Source organism: Patagioenas fasciata, chromosome 1 (assembly GCF_037038585.1).
Source record: "Patagioenas fasciata isolate bPatFas1 chromosome 1, bPatFas1.hap1, whole genome shotgun sequence".
NCBI lineage: Eukaryota > Metazoa > Chordata > Aves > Columbiformes > Columbidae > Patagioenas > Patagioenas fasciata.
In genome coordinates this window covers 113,347,191-113,372,750 of record NC_092520.1, presented here as the reverse complement: position 1 = coordinate 113,372,750, position 25,560 = coordinate 113,347,191, and the positions used below count along the sequence as shown (strand labels likewise).

Sequence of the window (25,560 nt, the reverse complement as noted above, 5' to 3'; positions counted from 1 at the left end):
CCATGCATTTGAGAAAGCTTCATGAAATATTTTGTCTTACAGTTACTTCATACAGCTAGGAAAATAAAGTATGTGAACACAGCAGGAATCCCTGCAGCTTTCCTCAAACAGTGAAATGGGAATTTTAGACCTTTTGTTGCAGTTATCTAACTTCCTGCACTTCTGTCTTACTCATGCTCTGGAAACCCCCTAATATAAAAAGCCACAGTTCTTTCCTCCAAGCAGCTCAAGAGGTATCAACCTCAGCCCACACTGGCACAGTGCTGTGGCTGCTGGTATCTGCTGTGTGGTGCAGATCCTGACCAACTTAGGCTGTCCCTTGGTCATCTCTGCCTTCCTGCATCTTGGAAAGAACAAATGTGTTTTTCTACATAGCTCACTAGAAGTGGAGTGTGTTGTTCAGCTTATTGGGAAGCTGAGGGATTTGGGATGTACCCCCAGAAGGCTCATCTGCACGTCTGGAAACCAAGAATCCAGTGTAATTTTCCTCCACATTCACATAGCTGCATGTCTTTCTGGCATGTCTGTCTAGTGCTTTTCTCTTGCCAAGGTGCCTTTGATGGTGCAGACCTGTGTTTCTGAAAAACTGGATGTATGTAAACAGGAGGTACTAAGTCATCCGAACTCACACTTCTCATAGTCCTTGGCTGTTCTTGATACAGAACTAAGAACAACATAGGAGGTAGGGATAGCTAGCTGTCTAACTAAAAAAAAAAAACCCAGTGATTTTGTACTGACCTGCTCAGTAAGAGGCTTGCAATGTGTTATTTTCAACAGCCCTCAACTTTGAGCTGTAGTAATAATACATTTTTTCAATATTAAAACCAAACAAAATCAAAAGCTCCAAATCTACTTTTAGGTGTACCATTTGTTTTACCTGATAAAAGTGGAATTGTAGTTCTTAGCAAAAATGCCAAGGTTCATCTTCAGGAGCTGACATGACAATATTAAAAAATACATTAGCCAGTCTTCAGTTGCGTAACTATGCCAAAGGAAAAAACTCTAGAAGCTTCCAAGTTAGTTATTAGTGTCTGACTTCTAGCTGCTAGAGTGCATATACAATTTATAGTTATCAAGTGCTTGAAATGGGTAATCCAGAAGGCTCCGTGTTGATCAAAGAGCTACTGAACATGAACATCTGAACAGAGAAACAGTTTGAGTTCTTCCCTGTTCATTCAAAGAGGAGAGTCAGAGCTGCAGTGTCAAAGTGAATTTACAAACCACAAACTTAGGGTGAACTCCTGTTTCTTCCTACCCCTTTCTTTATTCTTTCCTCTTTCTGAGTTGGGGACTAATTACTTTCCTTTTAAAACTAAGCGAAAGTAGGCAGAAGTAAAGTGGTGCTTTCTCATCTTTTATGCTCTATCAAAGTGTTGGGATGCCTGTTCAGAAAGTGGGAGACGCATCCTTCCTCTGCCTGAAGGGTTCGAACCCACAGCTCCTGCAGCTGGGAGGCTGGATGCTGGGACATTGTGTTGCTCACCGTAGCCTATTTTTTGTGGACCATGACTGGGATGCTTTTGGAGGAAAGATAAGTGGGCAGTCTTAAGTACAGAGTTCAATTGCCACTGTTTATATCAACAATAAGTAATGTAAAATGCATAAATGCCAGCGGAAGCAGGCAGAGAAACCTGCAATTACTCTTTTCTATGAATATGCTTCATCTGTCAGTTGTTTAGCTAAAAGAAATGCCTTTTCCAAAGCCCCTTCCTAATAAGTAGCGATTAAAATATATTGCTGTGTCATTTGTATTTAAAGGATGGGAGATTCTCCATCATCCAAAACCCTAACCTATTCAGCTGCAGCCCAGTCTTCAGCATAACTACTGAGAGAACCACTCAGCATCTTAAGTACACCCACTTATTCTTCAAGCAACTATGGATGAGGAATCCCGGGAAATACTTATCAGTGGGTAAAAATGTGTTCATTCAGCCAAATTTGAGGTAACAGCCTGTTATTTCTTGAAGATGGTAACAAACTACCTTGTTCGAGAGATTGCATACACTAATGCACAGCCTGAAGTAAACTTGAGCTGTAGATTTTAAGCTTCAGCTGGGAAATAGTGGAGAAAACCCACTTGGATGATGGGTTTACCTAAGAATGTAAGATATTCCCCAAGTTTGTTAAAGTGATGTGGTTCAGCCCTGTCAGGTAGCTGTGTACAAGTGAAGTATAAGCCTGCACAGTTGGTGATCCATAATAAAGGCAAGCGCGGGCATCTTCAGAAACCAAAGTGTTACTAGAATTACATGTCTCTGAATGCAGTTTTTATTTAAAAAAAAAAAGGGGGGAAAAAATTTTTTCATTATCATGATTGAGTTTGTGATGCAACTAACGTAATGCTGATCATAGTCTTAGATCAGGGGTGTCAAACTCATTTTCACCAGGGGTCACATCAGCCTCATGGTTGCTTTCAAAGGGCCAAATGTAATTTTAGGACTGTATAAATGTAGTATGCAGTGTAAATATATGAGTATTTTTCAGAAGAGTAGATTGTTTCTTTGCTGTTTTTAGTGGTGATAGATGTTTTTGTTGAACTTGACATGTAACAAAGTCCTGTAATGCTTTGTGACCCAGTGACCTTTGCAGGATGAATTCAATATTTGCTTTGAAATTTCAGCCTCTAAGTAGGTGTTTACAAAAATACTGCTCATTTGTGATGGAATTTCAGCCTGCATGCATAGGTAGTATGCATAAAATAAAAATCAGGGGGTTTGTCTAGGGAATCCTTTGTACTTCACCATTTTAAGAATCAGGTCTGTGCTCAGAATATGCTTTTGGGGGAAGACAGTTTGTGATGACAGGCTTGAGAATGAAAGGCAAGTTTTGAATGCAAGTACTGCCTATTGCGAGCAGGCTCCCCAAAAGACCATGTTGCTGTTCTCTGAAGACTGTCCTAAGAATAGGCCTGTGGGAAATTGTTGGGACTGTCAAACAGTGGGTTAAAATACTGCTTTGCTCCAAGCTCTTGCATACTTCAGTGTTGGGCTTTTAAGACCTGTCTTGTCTCAAAGGAAAACAGCTGTTCAATGGCGTTCATAAATAATACAGGCAGTATCTTCTGAGTTCCACGAAATACTGTTACAGACTAATTTCAGAATGTCAGTACAGGTAGTCTTTAATGACCTGTCAGTTATCAAGATGTGCAAGTTCAAAATCTCCCGTGCAGTGTATTATGTAGAACAGCCAACCTCCTGGCAACACTGACATCCTAAACTGGCATGCTGAGACATGAATTTTTCATTAATATGGTTGCATACTGCTGGGACCACATGCTTCTGAGAAATCTTTATGTTCACCAGCACAGGCAGCAATGGAAGACATAAGCCGTACGTATGCTGACACGCACATGTGCATGTATAGTGGTCCCACCACCAATGTGGGAAAATAGAAGTATAATTATAAGGTTTCTCCTATTGTGCAATAATTTTTGTACAAACATTCTTCCCGAAATTCCACTCATACTTGAGCAACTGCTGTGTGGTGGAGTTGTGACTTGTGCTGCATGAACAGGATGTGTCTTTTAATAAGTGCGTCTGCACATATGGCAGAGACTTATGCCAAACAGAAATACAGATGTTTGTCTAAGTGGTTTTGTCGTATTTAAATATATACCTTCTTAATGAGGGAAAGCAGCTAATTACATGAAGCTGGTGAAGGATCTGGAGCACAAGTCTGATGAGCAGCAGCTGAGGGAACGGGGGCTGTTCAGCGTGGAGAAAAGGAGACTGAGGGGAGACCTGATCGCTGTCTACAACTACCTGAGAGGAGCTTGTAGCATGGAGGGGGTTGGTCTCTTCTCCCAAGTAACAAGTGATAGGGTGCCTTCCAATCCCTAATATTCTGTGATTCTGTGACAAGAGGAAATGGCTTTAAGTTTCGTCAGGGAAAGTTCAGATTGGATATTAGGAAACATTTCTTCATGGAAGGGGTTGTCAGGCACTGGGACAGGCTGCCCAGGGAAGTGGTGGAGTCACCATCCCTGGAGGTGTTTAATACTCAAATGTGGCACTTTAGGGACATGGTTTAGTGGTGGACGTGGCGGTGCTAGGCTAATGGTTGGACTTGGATGATCTTACAGGTCTTTTCCAATCTGAATTATTCTATAATAGTTCTTTAAAACTCTTTTTTTTTTTTTTAAGTCTTCATAGCAATGTGCTTGCTCTTAGAGCTAATTATTGTCAGGAACATGTGTTATACACTGAAGCCTTTGAAAAAGAACTACAAACGAAAGCTGGTTTGGAAAATGTCGATTTAGAGTAGTAAGCATACTGTAATTTCAGAATATAAGAATTCTCCTGTGCTACATCACAATTTACTGCTAAATCTGTGCAGTGTTTTGAAGGTCCTATTTGTATGTTTTGTGTAAATTTGCATTTTTTTAAATCCATGATGATTTTAGTTTTAGTTGCTAATTCATAGTACAATCCTAAATTTTAAGAAAAAAGTAGCATTTTTCATTTGAGTATGAATTACATGACTCAGTATAATTATCTTATTGGTTAATTTTCTTGTATTAATCCTAGGAAGAAGTAGACCTGTAAAGTAGAGAAAAGGTGGCGAGGTACTCAGAGGGATAGATTCCTAATTCCTGTGGTAGATTTTTCATGAAGAAGGAATTTCTTCTAATGCTCTGTGAAGATATTAAGTAAGGAATGGTATGAAGAACCTGAAATTATTAATACTTAGGTCTATTTAGAAAAAAAAATATTCTTTTAAGAAATATTTTCTTTTGATGTTCTTGTAATCTGAACTATATGGCAACAGACTACTGATGGTTAGGGGAAGAAGGGCAGGACAACATAATGTGAGTGATGCCTATGGGTATAAATTGCTAGAGATGAGCCCATCTCCACAGAACTGGATTTTGCTTTTTTCAGGTTCCTGACTCAGATCAGACTTAAGAAGTTGGTGCTTAGTTATAGCTACATGAATGTTTCACACCCTGCTCAGATGAACGTGTGCCCTAGGAAACTAGATGGGTACTATTTCATCTTGTTAGTAAACTGCATAAAAACCCTGATAGGCTTTTTATTGATGTGCTTTTGTTACTGTGGCATCATGAGAGGTTTATGTTGATTGTATAATATTAGCAGCCCCTCTCTGAAGGAGTAACCCACTGGTGACTGGCCGTACCCGTCAGCTGAGATACTGCAAGTTGACAGGGTGGAACAGCTCAGGCAGAAACTGCCATGCAGCTTGCTTTGTAAACCTTGTTTGATAATTTTAGAAGCAATTTTGTTGCAGTTCCTGCCCTAGAAAAATATATTTAATGCTGTATTTAGCATTTGCTTTCTTCATCTTTTTAAATTTGAATTCTGGGTGAAAGTGGAGTGGAGGAAACTCTCTTCCTTTACTGAGACATTAATAAACAAGAACAGGGAAGAAACTAAGACCAAGGTTACCCAGACTTTTTTTGTTTTTATAATAATATTCATTTTTGTCTTCTTGACAGCCATCCCACTAGCTTCTGAATTTTTATTGTTTTGAGAAAGGAGGATTGAAATTGCATACAGAGTGCACAGCAGAAACAAGGGTTTGGTAGAGTAGCAACAGATATCTGTGTCGATTCAGCTTGAGATGCTATATACTTAGAGTCCATGGGGTTGTAGAAATTATATATAATGATGAATTAAACCAGCTTTAGGGTTTTCTTGTTTTAACACTGAGGTGGGGGAGGAAGGAATAAATGTGCCTTCTTATTTGAACTTTGTTTTAAATATTGGAATTATTGAGGAAGATGGTGGCATAGGAAGGCTTCCATTCCTTAATTTGAGTGGTCTGAGAGCCTGAACAGGGGCAAAAGTTAATGCAGAGCACGAAGTCTGTTGTCACATTTTAAAACCTTCAAATTTTAGGAGGACTCTGACACTTCTTTTGAGCTTTTTCATTTGTATGTTTTCTTTGCAGAGGAATGGGTAAGGGAATCAACATATTTTAAAATCCAGCACCTTAGTGAGACTTTTTTTTTTTATTTTAAGTTGAGTAATACTGTAAAGGGGAGCTCTTGTTGAAGAAATTGCTATGAATTATTATGAGAGCAGGTCATTCTCATTAATGCTGATGTCCTCTAGATTGTTGCTTAGAGGTGTAATGTGTTCTGCTCACTCCACTGTGTCGCAGTAGGTTCTGAAATGAATACTTCAGCCGTAACTATGGAAAATTACTTTCACTTCTGTGATAAAATCAAGTTTTCACGAGTTGATAAAAATATTCTTGCAGGAATTATTGGGGAATGTTAGGCTTTCTCACTGTCTGAAAAAGGAGCATCTGTGCTATGACAAAAGTGGAAGGTCCCAAATAGCAGGTGTGACTGTAACCCAGCGATGGTATGAGTTTGTCAGGATAAGTGTTCTGTTAAAAATGGGCTGTTTGAGAGAAAGTATTTAAAATTGAAACCTAATACTGTTTGTACAGTTCCTGTGGCTTTTGGCAGACCCTTCACAGTGCTTTCTGAAACTAACAGGTAATGAACAAGTTTTTTCTGTTGCTCAGTCTTAATCAGTGCTACTTATGTCTAGAAGTGTTTCTTTTTTTCTGAAAATCACAGCAGTCTGTAGACATAGGCATAAATGCAACTTATTTTTTTTTGTAAAAGATTATGTTTAGACTGGCTGAATTAAATAGTTGGAATTTATTTTCAGTAAGGATTCTATTGCTATCTACTAGGTCCTTCAATGTCTTCTTTTGAGGCACGTCAAGTTCTTCACAAACTATAAGTTAATGAAACTGGACTTTTCCTTTGTAATTAATGCACAACCATACCTACGTGACCATATGGACACACTCCTTTTATTTTTTCTTCAGTAAGTCCTACCCTTTCCCTAGGTGTGCAGTGGTTTTACAGGCTCTTGGATTGTATTCAGTATGTTGTTGTCAAGGGCACATTGGCAAACTGTGACATTATTTGCCTGGGATGGACAGGAAGGCAGAAAGATAAGCCAATCTCATTGGAAGTATATATGGTAGTTGCAAAGTAAAAAAAAGCCTTGAACCTTATGATCGTAAAGATTACTTTGTCAGGTCATATTTTTCCTCTTGGAAGTCTGTTCCTGTTATCAGTTTGAAAAGATAAAACACAAGTTGTTACTATGCATAACCTCTTTTTTAACCATTCTTATCGTTGTTCATAGTACCTGAAAGTACAAAAATGTAGATCTATACTTAATGTTAACTGCACAGAGTGCATATATAAACAGCCTATATATCTATATGTTTATATCTACTCATCCATGAGTAAACTTGCACAAGCAAATACAGATAAGCTAACCCTTTCAAACTTCTCTGGTAGAAGGTTTGTTAGAATAAGTAAACTGCGTATAGAGAAAGAAGTTATCTTTTGGCCTTCTGACTGTTTTCTTTTTTTCATGGCACAGGTATGTGGTCCTTTCTTACACAGGTTATTTAAAAAAAAAAAAAAAAAAAAAGGAAGGTGTGTTTGAAAACAGCGTAACATATCCATGAGTTCAGATGGGTTCCTCTGGATTGGATGCTATTAGCTTCTGTAAAATGCAAAACCCAGACTCTCAGCTAAAAATAAGTGGGAGTTATTTCTCAATGATTCTTGACTAAGACTTGTACAACTTGTCTGCATGAATGCTGTACTAAATAACAGCAAGCTAAGCTTTGCTTTGCAAATGTGAGAGCGTTTTGGTGTGAGGGAGGGATGCCATTTGAGTTCTCCAGGTTCAGGATCTGCACTGACAACAGGCTTCTTCCACTGCCTCTTGCTTCCATCATCTCCATCTTTTCCACATTTGTCTTCTTCTTACTCCGGGTAGCCTGGTCCCTTTTTGCTTTTGTCTTGCTTGGGTGCCAGCCTGTCATTGTCAGGACTGTAAGGGCTTGGAAGCTTCCATGCTGGACTTGTGCTGCCCTGGAAGCGCTCTTGCATGGAAGGATCCCCAGAAACCTACAATTTGTACCTGTTTAGTTGCTCTGTACAGGTGAAATATATGTAGGCCTACTGGTGTGGGTTGTGCAGACTGAAAAGGTCTGGACATGCTTCTATTATAAATGGTATTGTGATAAATCTCACTGAGTTGGAAAAAGCCAATTTTATTTAGAACCTCTAAAATATGTCTAGCAAAGCTTAGGTACTAATATAAAAAAAATCCCAAACATCCCTGATGCTAAGAATCCCCACCTTCCTTTACATGGTACATTAGCTCTATGCTTTCAAAACATCAAGATGGTTTTTAATTTATTTTATTTTTCTTTTTAATTTGAATATAAGTATTCAATGGTGATGAAATGTTTCCAATGTCTGTTACTGAAACAGTGGAATCACTTTGGAAAAAAAACTTTGAAAATAAACATCTGTCATTAAGTTTTTAAAACCTACAAATCTATGTGAAGTCTCTCTTCCTGAAACTTTTCACTTGGAAATTGTTATAATTAGATTTTGGGGCAAAGATTCCTTAAATTTTTAACTTGGAATACTTTAATTGGTTGTCATCAATTTGCAGAGCTTCCAATGGCCCTGTGATTTAAATAGACTAAGATACAACAACAGTATCCTCTTAAAAATACTAATTGATGATTTATAATCAGAAAGGTCTTCTCACAACCTAATGGTAGGTATTGTTTTGAATCAACTATTAATCAGTTTATGTGTATGTATTAATTTTTAAAAAGGGAAACAGTGGGTGTTTTACTGTACTTCTTAAACACTTCTAGTTTGAGGAACTCTGGAGTTAGGTTTGAGTGTGGAGTCAGTTTTTACAGCTGTAATAAATCCCCCACAAAGATGGCCTGTTATAGTGGAAGTGACAGCAGGCCCTTAATCAAAACAGTGGACACAATTATAAAAATTGAATAAATACTTAAAGAACTGGACCAAGTGACAGCTTTTCAAAATTTGATACTTGCTTTAAAACAAACAAACAAAAAGGATTGCTGTGCAAATACAAGATTGCTGAGCAAATATACAAATGTTTAAATACACCAATTGAAAAGCAGTTAGAAAGCACCATGGTAGACTGTGTCCTATTACTGAACTCTACCCTTTAAAAAAATGTTTCCAAACTGATTTTTAAGAACGATGTGTTGACAGAAGGGAGGGCTGCTGCCAGCCTGACAGCTCGTGGTCTGTGAGGTGTGATGGGGAATCCTGAGAGAGCAGCTGGCCAAGGTGGGTTTCTCTGCCTCTTCAGAGGTTCTGGGATTGTGGCTGTGAGCCCTTGTCCTTGGATCTAGGGAGAAAGAAACTGCCATTAGAGAAATACATGGCCCTGGACTAAACATTCCAAAAGTGTAGTGCAGTTTGCTTTGAAGTTTTAAAATAATCTGAGGGAGAGCGAGTATGGGCAAAGGTTGTGGGGTGGGAAGTGGTGCCACTAGGCAAAAGAGAAGTTCTGGCTTCTGTCCTAAGGTGGTGTCTGCCACATTTGGTGACATGCTTGCCTGCCTGATCAAAGTGCAGCAGTTCCCAATTGGATAGATATTGGATGGTACTGGACAGGCTCAGATTTTGCAAGCTGGTAGCACATAGTTAAGCTTTCCTTTCTCTGCATACTGTTCCTTCAAGTTTGTGTTGAGTAGTTAATTCTTGTTGTTGAACCCACAGTTTGTGGGATGAGGTGGTTTGGGGTTATAGATATCCTCCTAGGGACTTCAAGGTTTGTGTAGAATTCTTTGCTTAGCTGCAGACATCCTGTGTTGTTTTGGACCTTTTTTCCCCCTATATGCTTCTGAACCTGTCTGTAAAATGGGGATAGTGTTAGTTCCCTGCCAGGTGTCCTTCCGACAGACTCTTTAATGTGCAAGTGCTAAATCAGAAGTGGGAGAGAAAGGATATTTAATAATATAAAATCAAATGCGTTAGCCCTGCACAGCTTCTCGTGCATGCGTGCCTGTGTGAGATGCCTTACATATGTGCACCCATTCTCTTTGGACCAGTTTGGTCCAGTTGCAGTCTGCACCTTTATTTGTGACCCGTGAATCTTGCTGGTGAGCACAGCCCTTGCCACTCAGGCTGCCTTTGCAGAATGTAAAGCAGGAGCTCAGGTCAGTTCTGTTACTTTTATGTTGATGCCTCAAAGTTATCCAAACACCAGGCATGAACTGTTGGGGTATTTCTCCTTTGTTTAACTCTGTGCAAAGCAAAATAATTAACACTTCCTCCGTTTTACTTGTTGTGCAGTTCTCATACAAAGAATGTTGGTCTTTTGAAAAATGTCCATTTTAGATGCTCATAAGACAAACAACCACAGCATCATTTCTTGGCTGCACGAGAAGTGAATTATGATAAAATAGTTTATCAAGACCGATAGCAGAATGCTGATAAATGGTGCTGTTTTTTCCTGTGTTTGTCTCTGGGTTTGGGTTTCCATCCCGTCTCCCATCCCGTCAAAGGAGAGCATGGACAAGAAACTTGTCATTGTAAACAAAACTAGATCTCTTGTGTGACACGGCATTTCCCCAACCTGTCTCCTGCTTGTTTATACAGGTGCCTGTAGAGGAATGTGCGTATTTTAAGTAAAGTGTCAGACCTGATAAACACAGAAGTGAAGAGGTCACATTCTAGAAGTGGTGCTCCCCATCAACATGGCAGCATGTTATAGCTGCAAATATAGGTCATTGTTTTCCCTTTTGTGTGTATTACCAACAGTAGAAGAAATACAGACTTAAAATTGTCCTTTGAATGTGTTTGTGTATCTAGCTGTTGGACTTCCCATGGCTCAGCTCTTACCCTGTTTCAAGGCACTCTTGCCTTTTCATAGGGAGAATTTCACATACCAGAGTTACGTGTGTGTTGTTTTTTTCAGTAATTTTTCTTTCGATCCTAATTATCATCTACATCTTCATCTTGTATCAGTGTCTGTTCCTGTTTTGTGGATATGATATTTTATAAGCAAAAACAAATTTGGGAAGATACGAGCATTAATGTAGATAGAGTTATGAGGGCAGAAATGTGCAGTTCCAGTGCTCCCTGATGCACGAATTCCAAAGTTTGCCTTTGCTCTTGGCCATAGGGAGGTCAGCAGGGACAGCAGGGTGAGAACTGGAGACTGGCTAAACAGATGCTTTTTGTCAACAAACATCCTTTTCATCTCCTCTTGAACACACTTTTTTTGGTAGCAATATCAAAACCCTTGCTGAGGATAGGAGGTCATGGTGCTTACTCTCGTTAGCTTAGCATAGCGAGAGTCGTACGATTTGTTAATACATCTAGAAATGTCCTCAAATCATGCTTTCTACAAGTCTTCACTCATCCAAGATAGGCAATGTAAATATTCATGATTTTTGGAGTTTTATGTCCTTTATTTATAAGAAAACATGGTGCTGATTGTTTTTCTATGTGTCTCTTGTTTCCAGCTATTGCTATAAAAATGTTAAAATGGGTGCTTTATGGGTGTTCTGTTCCTGCAAGTGCTTCACACTGAGCAGTGGGGTTGTTCATGGCTATGTCCAGTCACATCTGCCTGTGTTCCTGAAAGACTTCATCCATCTGAAAGTGCATTTTCAAGGTGGTTTCCCCCCCCCCCCCCCCCCCCAGCTATTGACTGTTAGCTTTTCTGGGCACTTGAAATTCAGAAAGAAATTGGATGTTAGATAAATAATATGGACTTACATCTTAAAACTTGGGCTTTAATCTTGAACACAATGTAGCATAGTTAACTCTGTAGATGGGTGAGTGAAATACATTCATGTTTGAGGTGTGAGAAATAGTTGTGACATTTTCAAGTGTATTTGTTATGTTCTAAAATGTTTATGTATTTTTGGTTGGTATTTACACTTCTAGTGAAGGTCTGATACTATGGAAAGTTGATAAGTGGGTGAATAAATAAAAAACAATACATGGAAAGACTAGTACACAGAAAAAGAGAAAACTTGAAGGTGAAGCTGGAATGGCACTGTCCAGGTTTGTTCTGAAGAGGCAGGTTAGTACGGCAATGGTTTTGAAGAGGTCTTTTCTTCAGGGATTTTTTTTTTTATTTTGCTGTGTTCCTTTAGATATGTGCAAAGTAATGATTTTTTTTTTTTTTTGTCATTATGACTCAATGACTTTTTAGTGTTACTGAAAAAATTGTATTTTTCCTGTCTGGTTAACATTGCCATTTCCACTTAAAAGTGCATTGTCAAGTGGAATTGCATTTATGCAGCCATTTGAGGATCTGAGGTAAAGCTAGTACAGAAGATTTATGTTTAAATTTATTCAGCTTGAGGAAACTTTTACTGTGAATGGATTTGTGCAGTTTTTATTCTCCCTAGCTTCAACTGATGTGGAGTCAAGGTGTTATAGGCAGCCACTTCTAGTTTTCATGAGAATGGCTTTAGCTTTCTGTCTATGTTTTAATTATTTTATATATATATATATACACACATATATATATATATTTAGGTTGTGTGGGTTTTGTTTTTTTTTTTAATTAATGTTGTTTTGGTCTCTTTGGAAAGCTTGCACTGTGTGGAATGTGTAGTCTCCCTGCTGAAATGAAAACTCAGAGGGGGTAACTGAATACTCCCTGCTGTCAGTGCATTGCCAGTGTGAAGAAAAAACAAACACATTTGCTGAGAACAATGAACATTCCTTGAAACCCTAGGAGACAGATTTTTTCTCTTTTTTCCTTTTTCTTTTTCCCTTTTTTTTTTTTTAAAAAAAAAAAAAAAAGACAAAAAGACCCTTTTAAGGTCTTCAGGCTCAGGTGGCAGGGTCCAGGGCCGCCTCCTCATCCCTTGTCATTAGGCTGGGGACTTGCTCAGGGCATGAAGGCTGCAACTGGTTGGCATCTATATTTTGTGTCCTCCTACAAGATTGGGGGGGTGGGGAGCGGGTTGGTGTTGGTGTTTGTTTGTTGTGTTTGGTTTGGTTTTGGTGGGTTTTTTTCACCACCTCTGTTTGACTTCTCCCTGCAATTCTAGTGATTAAACTCTGACTTTCATGAACATTTTTGCACTGCTTTTCTGGCCTATCGGGCTTCATGCTTCTAAACGGCATTTATTTAGTAGTAACCCAGGAATGCATCAAAACACTTGAAAGACTTGTGATTGCCTGTTAGGAGGCTTGAGATTCATGAGTCCCCATCTACCTCTTATTCATCTCTGCCTTATATCAGTGTCCCCCGTATAGCAGCGATTCTGTACTTAACATCCCTGAACCTAAATCATTTTGCTTGCATATAAGTGATTTCCACTGCTGCTCCCTGGTTTTCAGCTTTACTGTAGATTTGCCAGTGATAATTCAGTGTTCTGGTAAATTCTTGATGTTCAGAGGACACACGAGCAGGTCAGAGGCAGGTCGTAGTTAAGAACTAGATGTATTGGGATGCAGAAACTTGCTCAGTCTTTAATTATCTGTGTTTTAATTCAGATAAGAAGTTCTGGAAATTAAGTTACTTGATTAGTATTAAAAGTGAGCATTTTAGAATGGGATATAAGACTAAGTAATTTTCGTGGCATTCTTTTTGGCTCAGATTTACAGGTCTGAAGATTTTTAAGAACATTTATCTTAAACTTACAAAAAGAGAGCTTTTATGTGGTTGCAATGAGATTACTGTGGTGTATGAGATCTTCCTAATGTGCTTTCATCAGGAGTTATTGCTTTATTTTACTAGGTTATTTAATTTATACTTTGGTTGCTGATGTGTCCCTATAAACCTGTATTGTGAGCTTCAGAATTCCTGAAGTTAGCTTTCCTCGGGATTTATCTTGCTGTTGATTAACTTTGGTGCCTCAGAAGGTGGCAGTTCTTTATGAAGTTTTCTGTAGTTGGGGCAATTACAAGGACTTCTTAATAAATTCACTGGCATTTAATAATGAGGAACTCAGAGATACTGTAGTCAAGGCACTATATAATGAAACCATAAATGAAAACCTTTGCTTTGAAGACTGTGTCAAATTTACAAGAAGAGGTGGGATATGGATTGTGAGCAAGCGAGAGAGGCATAAAATTAAATGTATAAGATTACGAGACCGAGCAACTGAGAAGCCAGCGCCTGTGTTGACAGCAAAGTAGATAGGAAGAAACTGAGAAAGCTGAATTGCAAAGTGCTCAGCACCTACAGCTGTATTTGAGATCAGTTCAAACCATGGGTACTTGCTAGTCTGGCTGATCGAGCTTTTGGGATTTGTTTTAAATTTAAAAAATGGGCAACTCCTGAGGGGTTTGTTTCCTTCATCAGGGTGGGAATTGCCAAAAACTGACTCTTTGATTTATCTTGTGCGTGTTTTGCCACGTTATGAATAGTTCTGTAAAAATTAAGTGCATGCAAGAGATGCCTGTGGCAGTAAAATAGTCTTCCAGTGAATTTCCCTTAGTATTACTGTGTTCTTCAGCAGTGTGACATGCTGTTTCTCATGCTTGGATCTCAGACCATCGTCTCTTCTAACAGAGCTGTTAGTTAGCTGTATAAACTGTAGATTCTCAGATGTTTTCGTGTTATGTGCCTGATGAAAACCACTTTATTTTCTAGACCAGCTCGTTGTGCAATAGTTTGAGTTTTCATAGCATGCCAGATTTTTTTGAGTTGACTTGGTGGTTAACATTATTGACTATATGATTAATATTACTGGTTACCTTCTCTAGGGAACCATATTTTAAGATGCCTGCCCAAAGCTCTATTTGCAAGTATGATAACCTGCCCGGTATTGAATGGAGCTCAAGATCACAAATGCATTTGACTCCCAGATTTTCTTAAGTTTTCACCCTTCCATTTCTTTCCTGCTCTAATTGTCTTCATGTTGTTACTCTTTATAGAGTTTTTAAATGCATTTAGAAAAATAATTTTAAGCTCTTAATTATAGTGTGAAGCCAATATTGAAAGCTTATTAACTTATTTTAAAAGTGTCACTGCAGCCTCAGTAATTCTACCATTTGATATGCTTTTTCTTCAGATTGAAGATGGGAGCAAAGCTGCAGCTGTGGACAAGTTACTGGCTGGAGATGAAATTGTTGGCATCAATGATGTGGGCCTCTCTGGTTTCCGACAAGAAGCGATCTGTCTGGTGAAAGGTTCACACAAGACACTGAAGCTTGTAGTAAAACGGTAAGCTTGTGCCATTCAGCTGGAAAACCAAGTTTGGTCCAGGCTGTAAGCTACTGGGCAAGTAAATTTGCCAAGACTTGGCAAGATAATGGTTTCATTCAGTGATATTAATGCACATATTATGCAGTGTTACCACCTTCTTGAACACAGGCTCTTTATAGAGGGAGATGTGGGGTGAGGTAGCCTATTGATCAAAGCAAAAACTGAAGCCGTACATTCAGTACTGTTGAGATGTGGTGATTTGTGGTGGTTCTTCCGTTCTGTCCTCTTGAAGTGCAGGGCCAGAAGCTGGCTGTCCGTCCTGCCTTATGTCCTTGCCTTTGGTGTGTGGACACCAGGAATGATTTTTAGCACTTTTACTATGCAGGCCATTTGGGCTGTGAGAAGTGGGTTACATGGGAAGCTTTTGAAAAAGTGTTCTCCCACTTTGTGAGCATATTTCAGGTCTCTTTCTTATGTGGTTTGGGTAAAGAGTACTTACAGTTAGTTATTAACGAAGGGAAATACTGAAACTTTTTTATCAAAACAGAACACATTTTTTGTTGGGAAACTATTTGTTTTGTCATTTTGATTTACAACTTTTGAGTTCACACTTTTTTACTAACTTGAATTAAAATTAAGTTTCATAAAATAATTTTGACCAAAGCGAACAGGTGTTTTAAGTTAAATCGTATAACTTCTGAAAAAAATTCAAACCAGGAGATTTGAACAACAAAATCTTTCTAATTAATTTCCTACTCCAATGGATCAGAACTTTCTGATTAATTACTTTTCTCAAATTATAACAACTGGTCTTTCATGAGAGAATTTTGTTTATCTTTGTTAGAATCAAAAAAGAATTTTGTTGCCACACTGGAAATGCTGAGAATTGGGGTTTGACAGGTATGATGATCCAGTCTGCAACTAAAACCATTATTTGAGGCTGTCTGAACTGAGGGCTGTGTTTTGTGAAATAGCACTGGTAGGTAAGAGAGGTACAAAAGCATGGTTTTAATCTTTGGTTTAAGAAGGTGTTTTTGACAGAAGGAATTACAGGAAACTGAATCTCTTCCACAGGTAATAGTTTATATCCTCACCAATAGCTACTTTCAGAAGCTCTCACAAAATTTTTGTAACACTAAAGCTAATAAATGCAAAACAGAATGCATTCACAAGTGTTATAAATCATGCTGGTGTTCAACAGTTTCAACTTGCATGGGCTATTCCAGTAAAAGCATTCTTGTTAGCAGAGGTTACATCAGCTGTTTCTGTCACAGAAAGGGAGAACTTCAGGGTTGAGAAGTTTTATAGACATTGAAGAATCTGCCAAGACAGCAAGTCTTAATTACTTTTAAAAGCTTCAGACCAAGTGGAGAAGTTCCCTCTTTCTTGGTGCTTTTCAGTTTTATGACAGTTAAGCTTACTCAGAATCTGTGAATTCTGATCCGTCTTTGGAAACGGCAGAAAGTTTAATGCTCAGATACCCTCACAAGAGATAGAGCTCTGCTGTTCTTGTTGTTCACAAGTACTTCATTCCATGCCCATGATTTTGGAGAACTTTCATAGAGCTAATAAAGCACTGGTTTGCTGTTGGCAGATTTGTAGCCATTCTCTGCAGGCAGCAGAGCCCCATTGCTATGCAAGCTTGTGTGCAGTTTGGTGCAAAGCTGATGGATTTTCATCCGTCCTTTCTCATCCCTCCTCTTTTTCCTTCCCTAGCACATGTGCAATGGGGAAAAGCAACCTTTCTGTTCCTTCCAAGAGGCTGAAATAGTGACTGTTGCTAAGGAAAACATCTTTATCTTAAGTTAATGAAGATTTCCATAGCTTCCAAAAGAGGCAAGAGCCTTCTGGGTCATTGACGAGCCTGCATAATATTAGATAAAATTTCATAAAACTCACTGAATGAAATTAGCTAGGGTTTTTGTCTGTGTTTTTTCAACTTTGCTCTTTCTGTTGGAAAGTTGCCTTAGGACATCAGTCCTTTGACAGTCAGAAACCTTTTAACAGCTCGTCTCATTTTATTCTTGGCCAACTTGTTCTCATGCGCTGCTGTCTGTATGCTGAAATAGCTTTTCTTTTCCTGTTGGAAGTTCAAGTGATGAAGGTTTTTATAAAAGTCTTGTTGCATGCTTTCTTCCAGAAGTTATGGTTTGAACAACAGTACTGTGTTGTTCTGTTTGCCCTAAATCTTAGGCTGAATTTTTATGAGTGCTTCAAACAGTCCCGTCTTTAAGCAAACCAGTTGTTTAGTCTTTGCATGAGCACTCCTGCAGGTCTGGATTGAATTGGATCAGGGGACTGATCTGACTGCAAAATTACTTGGGGAAGTAAGTTTTCAGCTGGATAGGACCACCACATTCGGAGGCAGTCTGCGCTTTAATTAATTACAGCAATCTTGAAATGGCTGCCTTAGCGTTTTTGGACTATTTCAGTCTTCTTTAGATCCACCCTTACTGTTCTCTGGGGAGGCTGGGGATAGTCCCACAATTCCGTTTCGTTGAGTTACATATGAGATGAAGTATTGATCTGCAAGTCACAGAATCTGCTTGCCCTGTGTCCTTTGTCTAGCACTGTAATGTGTGCGTTTAACATTTTATTCCCCATGGGTGTCAGTGTAATAATCTGAAGCACAAAATAGACAAATGGTTTGAAGCTCAACAGCCCAGTCCTGAAAGGTCGGAAGAGTCTTTCTTTTCATCATGTTTGTCCTTGCTATCTGTGAAAGTTAACCTGGGAAGCCAAGTTCTAGATTTTTTAGTTAAAAGCTTTATTTTTTCCCCTAGGGTTGTTTGTGGTATCTTTTTCTAGACCAATCCAGAAGTGAAAAGCAAACATTTTTAGAACTGTCATGATGTGGAAAAATTACATTTTAACAAAATTATTCTGGAAAGCAGAGAACTCCCTATTAATGTCAGTAGGCTTAATCTAGAAAAATCAGGTTTCATTTGTCGCTGGTGAGAAGCGGGTCCATGTGAAATTCCTCCAAATAGGTCACTCCTTCGTGCAGTAACATCACATCCTTATCTTATATTGATCTAACTCTTTCTGTACCTGGGAAGCAGTAGAATATGCTGGTTTTGGTTCCTACAGCCATGATCGAGTGAAAAAGTGTTGCCATAGTAATGTGTTTCATTCATGATAATTAACTTGTGACTGCAGCAAAAGTTGCTCAAGGGGCTGGTGGTGTCCAGCAGCAGTGGCTGGCTTCCACAAAATTATTTTTACCTGCTATTTTTAAAGTATCTGATGCTTGACTTGCATAGGGAAAATAATATTGGTCTCTAAATAGAAGTACCTGCAGTACTAAATACTCAGCATAAATCTGCTGGCTATCAGCATGCACACTTGGTTCTGTTTTTTGGAAACACTGCATAGTTGTGGTCTAAACCAAATTAGGACTGTGCAACTGGCACAACAACAAATGTGATGTTTAAGTAGCTTACGTATATTGATGGTTGAACAAGTGCAGTGTACTTTGGTCTTGGATTAAAAGGGGACTCAGGAGGCTTTATGTTGTTTTCTCAAGTGGATTTGTCACAACAACACATCTTAATTATATGCTAGTTCTTCACTGTAGTACTGAGTTGTTTCTTGAGTAGATTCTTTTTGCAGGAAAGTGAAGAGGGAAGTGTGCTTAGGACATTTCTTATAGGAATTCTATGTGAATTTCTCTTGATTTGGAAAATATGTGTGCCCATCTACATGTATACATATGGAAAATTGTTCTGAGGTGGTTACCCTATTCTGTGCAATTTAACGGTTCTGCATACACTTCTAACATAAATTCCCTTCCAGTTATTAAATAAAATCTCATTTTCTTTGCACATGCTAGACATAAGTGTATACCACAAATCCATGAAAGTTTGGAATAGTTTTCAGCTATGAATTCATGAGACATATTTAACTGTTAAAAATTTGCACTTCAGTTTGTGGTTTATTGATGTTAAAAGGAGGGTGGGATTATGTGACCTTTGGGAGCCACTCTAAGAAGTTATGTGGGTTTGTCCTGTTGGCTGCTTGCATCGTCTGTTTGTGGAAGTGGAAGCAGGTGAACAAGGAGGGGTAGCCATGGATGACTCTTCCTCGGGGTCTGCTGGTGATGAAAAGCTGAGCTTTGTTTAACTCTGCAGGTACTGCCAGTGCCTGAGAACCACCTTTAGAGTTCTGGAGTAGTTCTGGCCATGTTGCATACCCATGTGAGCAGGCATGTTTTCCTTTATATAGCATTTCAGTTTCATGCCTTCGTGTGGCAAAAGAGCAAGCTGGTTTTGCAATGCTGAGGAGTCCCTTGTTATAGGAGAGGGAAAGAGAGTGAGAGAAAACACGCTTGCTATCAGAAGCGTGGTCTGAATGCTGAATTTTACTGTGCAGATACATGGACTATAAACACCTAGACATGGAAAGTTAGGGTAATTCTTATTTGCGTGACACTTCGTGAAGACAGCCATTTAATTGAAGCATAGCAGGAGAGTTCTTAATGAGTCTCCCAAGGGTTCTGAGATTGTACAGTACTGTCTCGAAGAGCTGAGCAGAAATTCAGGAATAAAAATCTCACAGTTATTTAAAGCATTTGTATGGGCAATTACTGAAATTTTGTCATATTCTGGGTGGAAACATGCTCAATACCACCGGTGACCTTTCTATAGTGAGTTTTGTGTAACTTACCAAGGGGATCTAGTCTTGCCCATTTATGATGAGTGCAACAGCTAGCTGTGTACTTCATAGCTCCTTGTGGCTGCAGGAGTACTGTCAGACTTAGCAATACAAATTGTGAGATGACTTGGGAAGATGAGGGATCTGTGTTTTTGGTACAATTATGAGATATGGATGGAGGACTGTGAATTCTGCCTCTTACCTGTGTTTGGCCACTTGGGAGTTCTAGTTTTGTAGATATCAAAATAGTTAGTAGAGTTTTGCAGATTTTAAGCAAGTATTACACATATTTAGTCCACAGTTATGGTTAAGTATTGCTCAATAAACCAAATGCGTTTGCAGAGAACCACTGTTGAGTAGAAGTAAAATCTCTTTTGCTGTTAAATCTCATCCCATTGCTTCTGGAACTAGGGCTTATTACAGACAAAAAAATAACAGTGATTTCTCTCTCGTTGCCCAATAGCCATAATTCTTCTTTTTTAAAGATTGACCTTGGCCTTGACTAAGAACAGATTTTTTTTGTTTGTTTGTTTCTTAATGCCTGTATTTTCAGCCAGACTTTGGGAAGGAGTAGGAAACTGCAGTGGGGGGTTTCCAGGGCTGTATCTGCACGCATGTATATTGCTGTAAAAAGTAGGCAAATATGAAAGCCCCTCACCACCCATGTTTCTTGAAGTTGATGTGAGCACAGAACAGCAGATCTTTGGTATACACACTCTGCAAGCCAGTATTTGCAACAGATCCACACAGCTTTCAGGTTCAAGGCTCAAATGTTTCTGTGTGGCTGCAGTTGGTGGAAGGGCTGGCCATTAAATTCCCGTTTTGGAAATTTACTGAGAAATGGGTCAGTGCTGTCAGCCTGCTCTGCACGAAGCAGGATGGCGGGTTTTCAATGTGTGCCAGATAGGATGTCCACCACCCCTGCTCCCAGCTGGGTCTTGCGATGGAGGGAGGAGCCAGCCGTGTGTGTCAGGATGTGTGATGGGGCATTGCCAGGCCAAGACCTCTTCTTCTCTCCTTTGGTGCTGCCACTGAGCTACTGTGGCTCACGGGTGGGACAGCAGGAGCCAAAGAAGCCACTCTGTGCATGCTTGGTGGGGTTCCACAGAGGAGGCCGACTGGCGTGGCGTTCCTCTTCCGCTCGGGTGTGTCCCCCACCTACTGCACAGGCAAACATGGGGCTGGGCGGCCAGTACTGCGCTCCTCCACCTCCTTCAGCTGTGCAGTCCTGTCCTGCTGATGGAAGGAGTGGACACGGCAAAAGCAGGAGCGCACAGTTTCATCTTACATTTTCAACAAATTATACCTGGGAAGAGCCCTGATGAGGACCGTTTCCCCTAGCTGTCACTTAACTGACATGGAAATCGTGTAAATCCATGGCCCTGGCAACACCACTCAGGTGTTTGGATGTTTCCCATGCCAGCTGTCTTATTGGTGGGTATACAACTAAAAAGCACTTTTATTGATTGATTTTTCTGCCCATCTCACCTGTTTCTTAGCAGGATTTGATTCATGCTGTTAGACCAGTGGACACCTGAGGTGATCATAAGCTTCAGTCCCCCTAGTTGGTGGTGTGTTGTCCCTGGTTTCAAAGAGCAAACCGTTGCCTTGTGGTTTTTTATGTTTTTCTTGTACAATTGTCAGGACTCTCTCAATATGTATGTTGTGAGTGACATGGTTTTATGTTGTTGTGACTTTCCTAATTTATTTCTTTATAAATTAAAAAAAAATCCAGCCCGTAAAACTTGAGTAACAGAAAGTCAAAAATGCAACAGATGTCACCATGTTTTCCCAAGTCAGCTCTGTTAGAAAGGGCATAGACATTTATTTGTGGGTAAAAGGAAACCTCTATACTTTCAATATGCTTATTCAAAAGGTTACTTGTGGCAATGCTATTCAGTTTTGTTAAGTAATGACTAAAATTGGGCAATGTTGCTTTTTTCGTGGAATGGAATATGCATTAGATGGTAACAACCTGTGAGTCCTGACTGGTTTCTAGGTTTGGGTTGTTTTTTTTCTTTTATTCTTCAGTCCTGCAAGCACTTGTTGAAATGGTTAATTTTGAGCATGAGTACTCTCATCCAATTTAGGGAGAGTTCTCACATGACTGAAGATGAAAAACTATACAAGTGCTTACAGGATTTAACCATAGCTTTTTACCAGGTGGTATATTGGATCTATTCTTAAAACTGCTTCCCACTGGTGGATTTCAGTGTAGGTGGCGGAAACTGTAATATGTAGCCCCTTGGGTGAGAGTGAGAAGCAGGTGAGCCTTCTAAAATTTGGGTGTCTGAAGACTTACTCATTTCGCATGGTAATTCATATGGAGACACAGACGATGGTTTTTGTGTGTTTCATGACACCGTAGGCCACTGCAAACTCTTGACTAAAACAGAATTGTAGCCCATCCATTAAAGACCAAATAAGTAGTGGTTTTATGTTGGGAATCTTTTTTGCATTTGTCGGGCATGCTTTTGTGTATGTTGTATGTGTTTTGAAATATCAAATTGTTTGGGGTTGCTCTTAAGCACTTAAGAATGTTGGGTTTTTTAAACATTAGTCAAGAATTTTGACATGCAAGTTTGGGAGAGCAGTAATACTCTTGTTTCATTGTGGTGCAGTTCTCCTTGAGCTACTTTTATTTTAGGTTACATATTTCATCTCCTGGAGATAGAATGATTGATGAGATTGAGAATTTAGATGCTGCTTAAATGTTTCAGTGTCAAGTAGCCTACCATGTTGAATATAGAGATTTTATGCTCTACTTGCTCAAATAACTACATGTAACACGCTCCAATTTGAAAAGATTATAAAAAGGTTTTAAAATTTCTGGATCTAACCCTAAACTCCAGAAGTATGACCATGTGAAAGAAGGGCAGGAATGCAAGAGTGTTGCAGCTTTAGTTACTGAATAGCTGAACAAATTTACATCTTATCTCTTACACATGAAACCCATTATTTTATGGTCATTGCTGCTGAATCTGCATGATAGTGGGTCAGCTGGCAAAACAAAGTCTAGCACAGAGGCACAGCTACTACACTGCTGAGTTATACAGCCCTTATGCTTTTAGTTCAGCTTCATGCTGAGTCCCCAGGAAGGGCAGAGTGACAAAAGCCGAGGTCTGGGGAAATTTCTTCTGGACTGCAGTTGAAGTCAGCATCATCTCTTTGGTCTGGCTCATGGAGCAGCCTTGCCTGCAAGTGGGCAGCCAAACTGGAGGGTAGCATATGATGGGGAAGAAAGCACTCTGGAGGATGGTAACGTCTTCAAAATCTGATCTGGCTTAGGGCATGTCAGAGCAAAAAAGCTTACCCAAATAAAACTTGAAGCATCTCAGCTTGTGGTGGTATTTTTTGTGGAAGTCGGTAATTCGCATCATGTGGCTAGAGTGCTTTAACGAGGAATGAGGTGAACTAAAGCTGGGCTGTCTCCTGAAATGCCCTGTGACTGAAGGAACTCTCTTTCCTTACTCCCATTTTTGAATGACCTTGGACATGGTTGGGTAAATCACAGTTGAAATTGGTGTGGGAATGTACCACACCTGGGTGGAAACACCAGTTGGTATTTGAAATGTGGTTTCTGAGGAAACTCAGTTAGTTTGGGACAGCTATCGAAGGGTAAGCTCACAGCGGTAGGTGGCTGGGAGGCAAAACACGCCCGTTGTTTCTGGCCACAAGCACAGCGGGTTTTCCACAGCCGTGTGCTCCATGGATGTGACAAGTTCCTTCTTGCTGAAGGCAGCATGTTGGGCTGGTGCAGGCAGCTGCCTGCTGCTGTGCTCCATCCTGGGCAAAGGTGCTGGTGGGGATCGTGTCCAAAGGCTGCTTTGTGTGCTCCTCCTTGCTCCTGATCTTTGCCTCAGTCAGGGTGAAACAGCCTAAAATCCCCTGGGTATTTTAAGTCCTTCTGCTGCTGTTAGCACCTGCCCTAGCAGAGGCTGCATTTTTCTTCAGCATTACTGCTGAATGAAACCTTTTTTGTATTTATGTTGAAGGTTAATTTTTTAGCACCTTACTTACGTAGCATGATAACTTCTAAAATACTTGAAAGTAAACCCTGCTGGAACCAGAGTTTGTAGCTGGTTTTTCAATATGGGAAGCATTTTGGATGCTTCCGGATTATAAACGCTAATTTAAAAAAATGTTTTATTATCCTATCCTTTAGAGAAATTCTGATAAATCAAAGCAAAAACTGAGGTAAGAGGATGACATCAGGAGTTTAATGCTATCTAGCCATCAAAAGGTAGCGAATCTGCACAAAATAAGGATGAGGAAAACATATTTGTGTGGCTTATATAATATATCATAAATCCCAAGATCAACACTTTTATCTCAGGCATCCAGATGTGCCTGTCTAGTTCCCCAAGGTAGAGTGAAGAAAAACTGTTCCAGAATATTAAAGTTTTATCATGGTCATCTATTGTGAATTTAGCAGGCTGGAAGATTGATGATTTAATTACTCATACAACTTAATACTTCTTTGTCAACAGTGCATATCTTATTTATAAATGAAATTGCTGTTCCATCCTGCTCAAGCCTGTACAGTTGGACTGAGATACAAGGAAAACCAGAGCAGACTCTGATGGTGAAATCCTACTTTGCCCAAGTTAATGACTGAACTCTTTAAGGGCACTAAGACTTGATAATTTATTTGCAGTTATTTGTTTTTGTAGGCCAAAGCAGGGCATTTTGCAGGTCTCTCTCTTTTATTTTTGTTTGTTTTAACATGAAATGCGACTTACTGTAGGTTGTGGGGTAGGAAGGAGCAGCTCTCTTGTGCTGCCACAAGGTAATGCTCCGTCCAGTGTGGCTGTTTTACCAGAGGCGCTGCTGACCGTGGTGCGTCATTGCTGTGTGCTCCATTTTCAGATATGGGGTGACTGGCAGATGGGAGGTCAGACCGACTGGTTACCTGACACGTGAAAAGAAAGCAAAGAGCAATGCTACATGCTTTATAGGTCTTGCTATGGTTGAGAACAAGACAGAAGATAATTGCTTAGATCTATGTGTGAATTTTGGCAGGTGAGAACAGGCATTTGAGGTTGGATATGCTTCTTTGCTAAAATGGCAGGGACTTGAACCTGTACCGTGTAACTCAGTAACTTGTCTTCAAAATACTGGTTCAATTTGCCATTCTAAGACATGCAAGTATCAACAGGTTGCTTTTATTACATCTTTTCTATATTTTAGAGGCAGTCCCTCCTTCAGAAGTTAAAGACATGGTTGTATTTTGTTGTTGCTGTTGTCACATTCTAGGTCAGTTCTCTTTTAGGGTTACTTTTTGGGAGTCACTTCCTTTTATGATAAGACACTAGAGACTGAAAATGCAAAAACAGGAACTCCTCATATTTTGTGTGGAAAAAAAATGCTACAGCTCCATTTGCTGTATCCAGAAAATAGGCTGATGTTGTTGTTAAAGTTTGTCAGCACTTTTCTTAGAAAGGTAAGAAGGGAGTACAGGGTATTCAGATACTCACTGCATAGAGACCAAAAACAAACAGCAAAGCCACAAACAGTTTTGATGTCTTAGCTCATTGCATAGAGGTTTTGGTTTTTTTGGGTTTTTTTTTTTGAATGTTTGTAATTCACTAAAAGGCGATATCAGAAAACAACCTGTTAATTTCAAGTGTCTCAGTTGGAGTGAGTCATTTTAAAGGTACCTAAAATCCAAAAACTGCTGAGTAATTTCCCTTGGTAAACAAAGAGAAAGAACAATGAACATGTCTCAAGACATCCAGAACCTCTCCTGACTTCTGAAGATCACAGTTATAGCAATTTAATATCCGAGGAGTTCTTTTAAATGTGCAAATAAGACTGCCTGACCACAACAAATGCATTTTTATTTCTTTTTATTCTCAATAGCTTCACGAGTCTGTTGTTTTCCCTGCGAATCCCTTGCTGGTAGCGCTCTCTTGTGGCTATTATTTTAATTAAA

The 25,560-nt window shown here is 39.4% G+C and overlaps 1 protein-coding gene across 2 annotated transcripts in view; it reads left to right on the top strand.

Annotated features, from left to right (window-relative positions):
• The window catches only part of SHROOM2 (shroom family member 2), a 127,743-nt gene that overhangs the window by 36,124 nt on the left and 66,059 nt on the right, over positions 1–25,560 (top strand). For both annotated transcript variants that reach the window (XM_065856265.2, XM_065856258.2), the window contains exon 2: positions 14,839–14,990. In XM_065856265.2, coding sequence (XP_065712337.1) covers positions 14,839–14,990 — 152 coding nt within the window. The remainder of the gene's footprint in view (positions 1–14,838; positions 14,991–25,560) is intronic.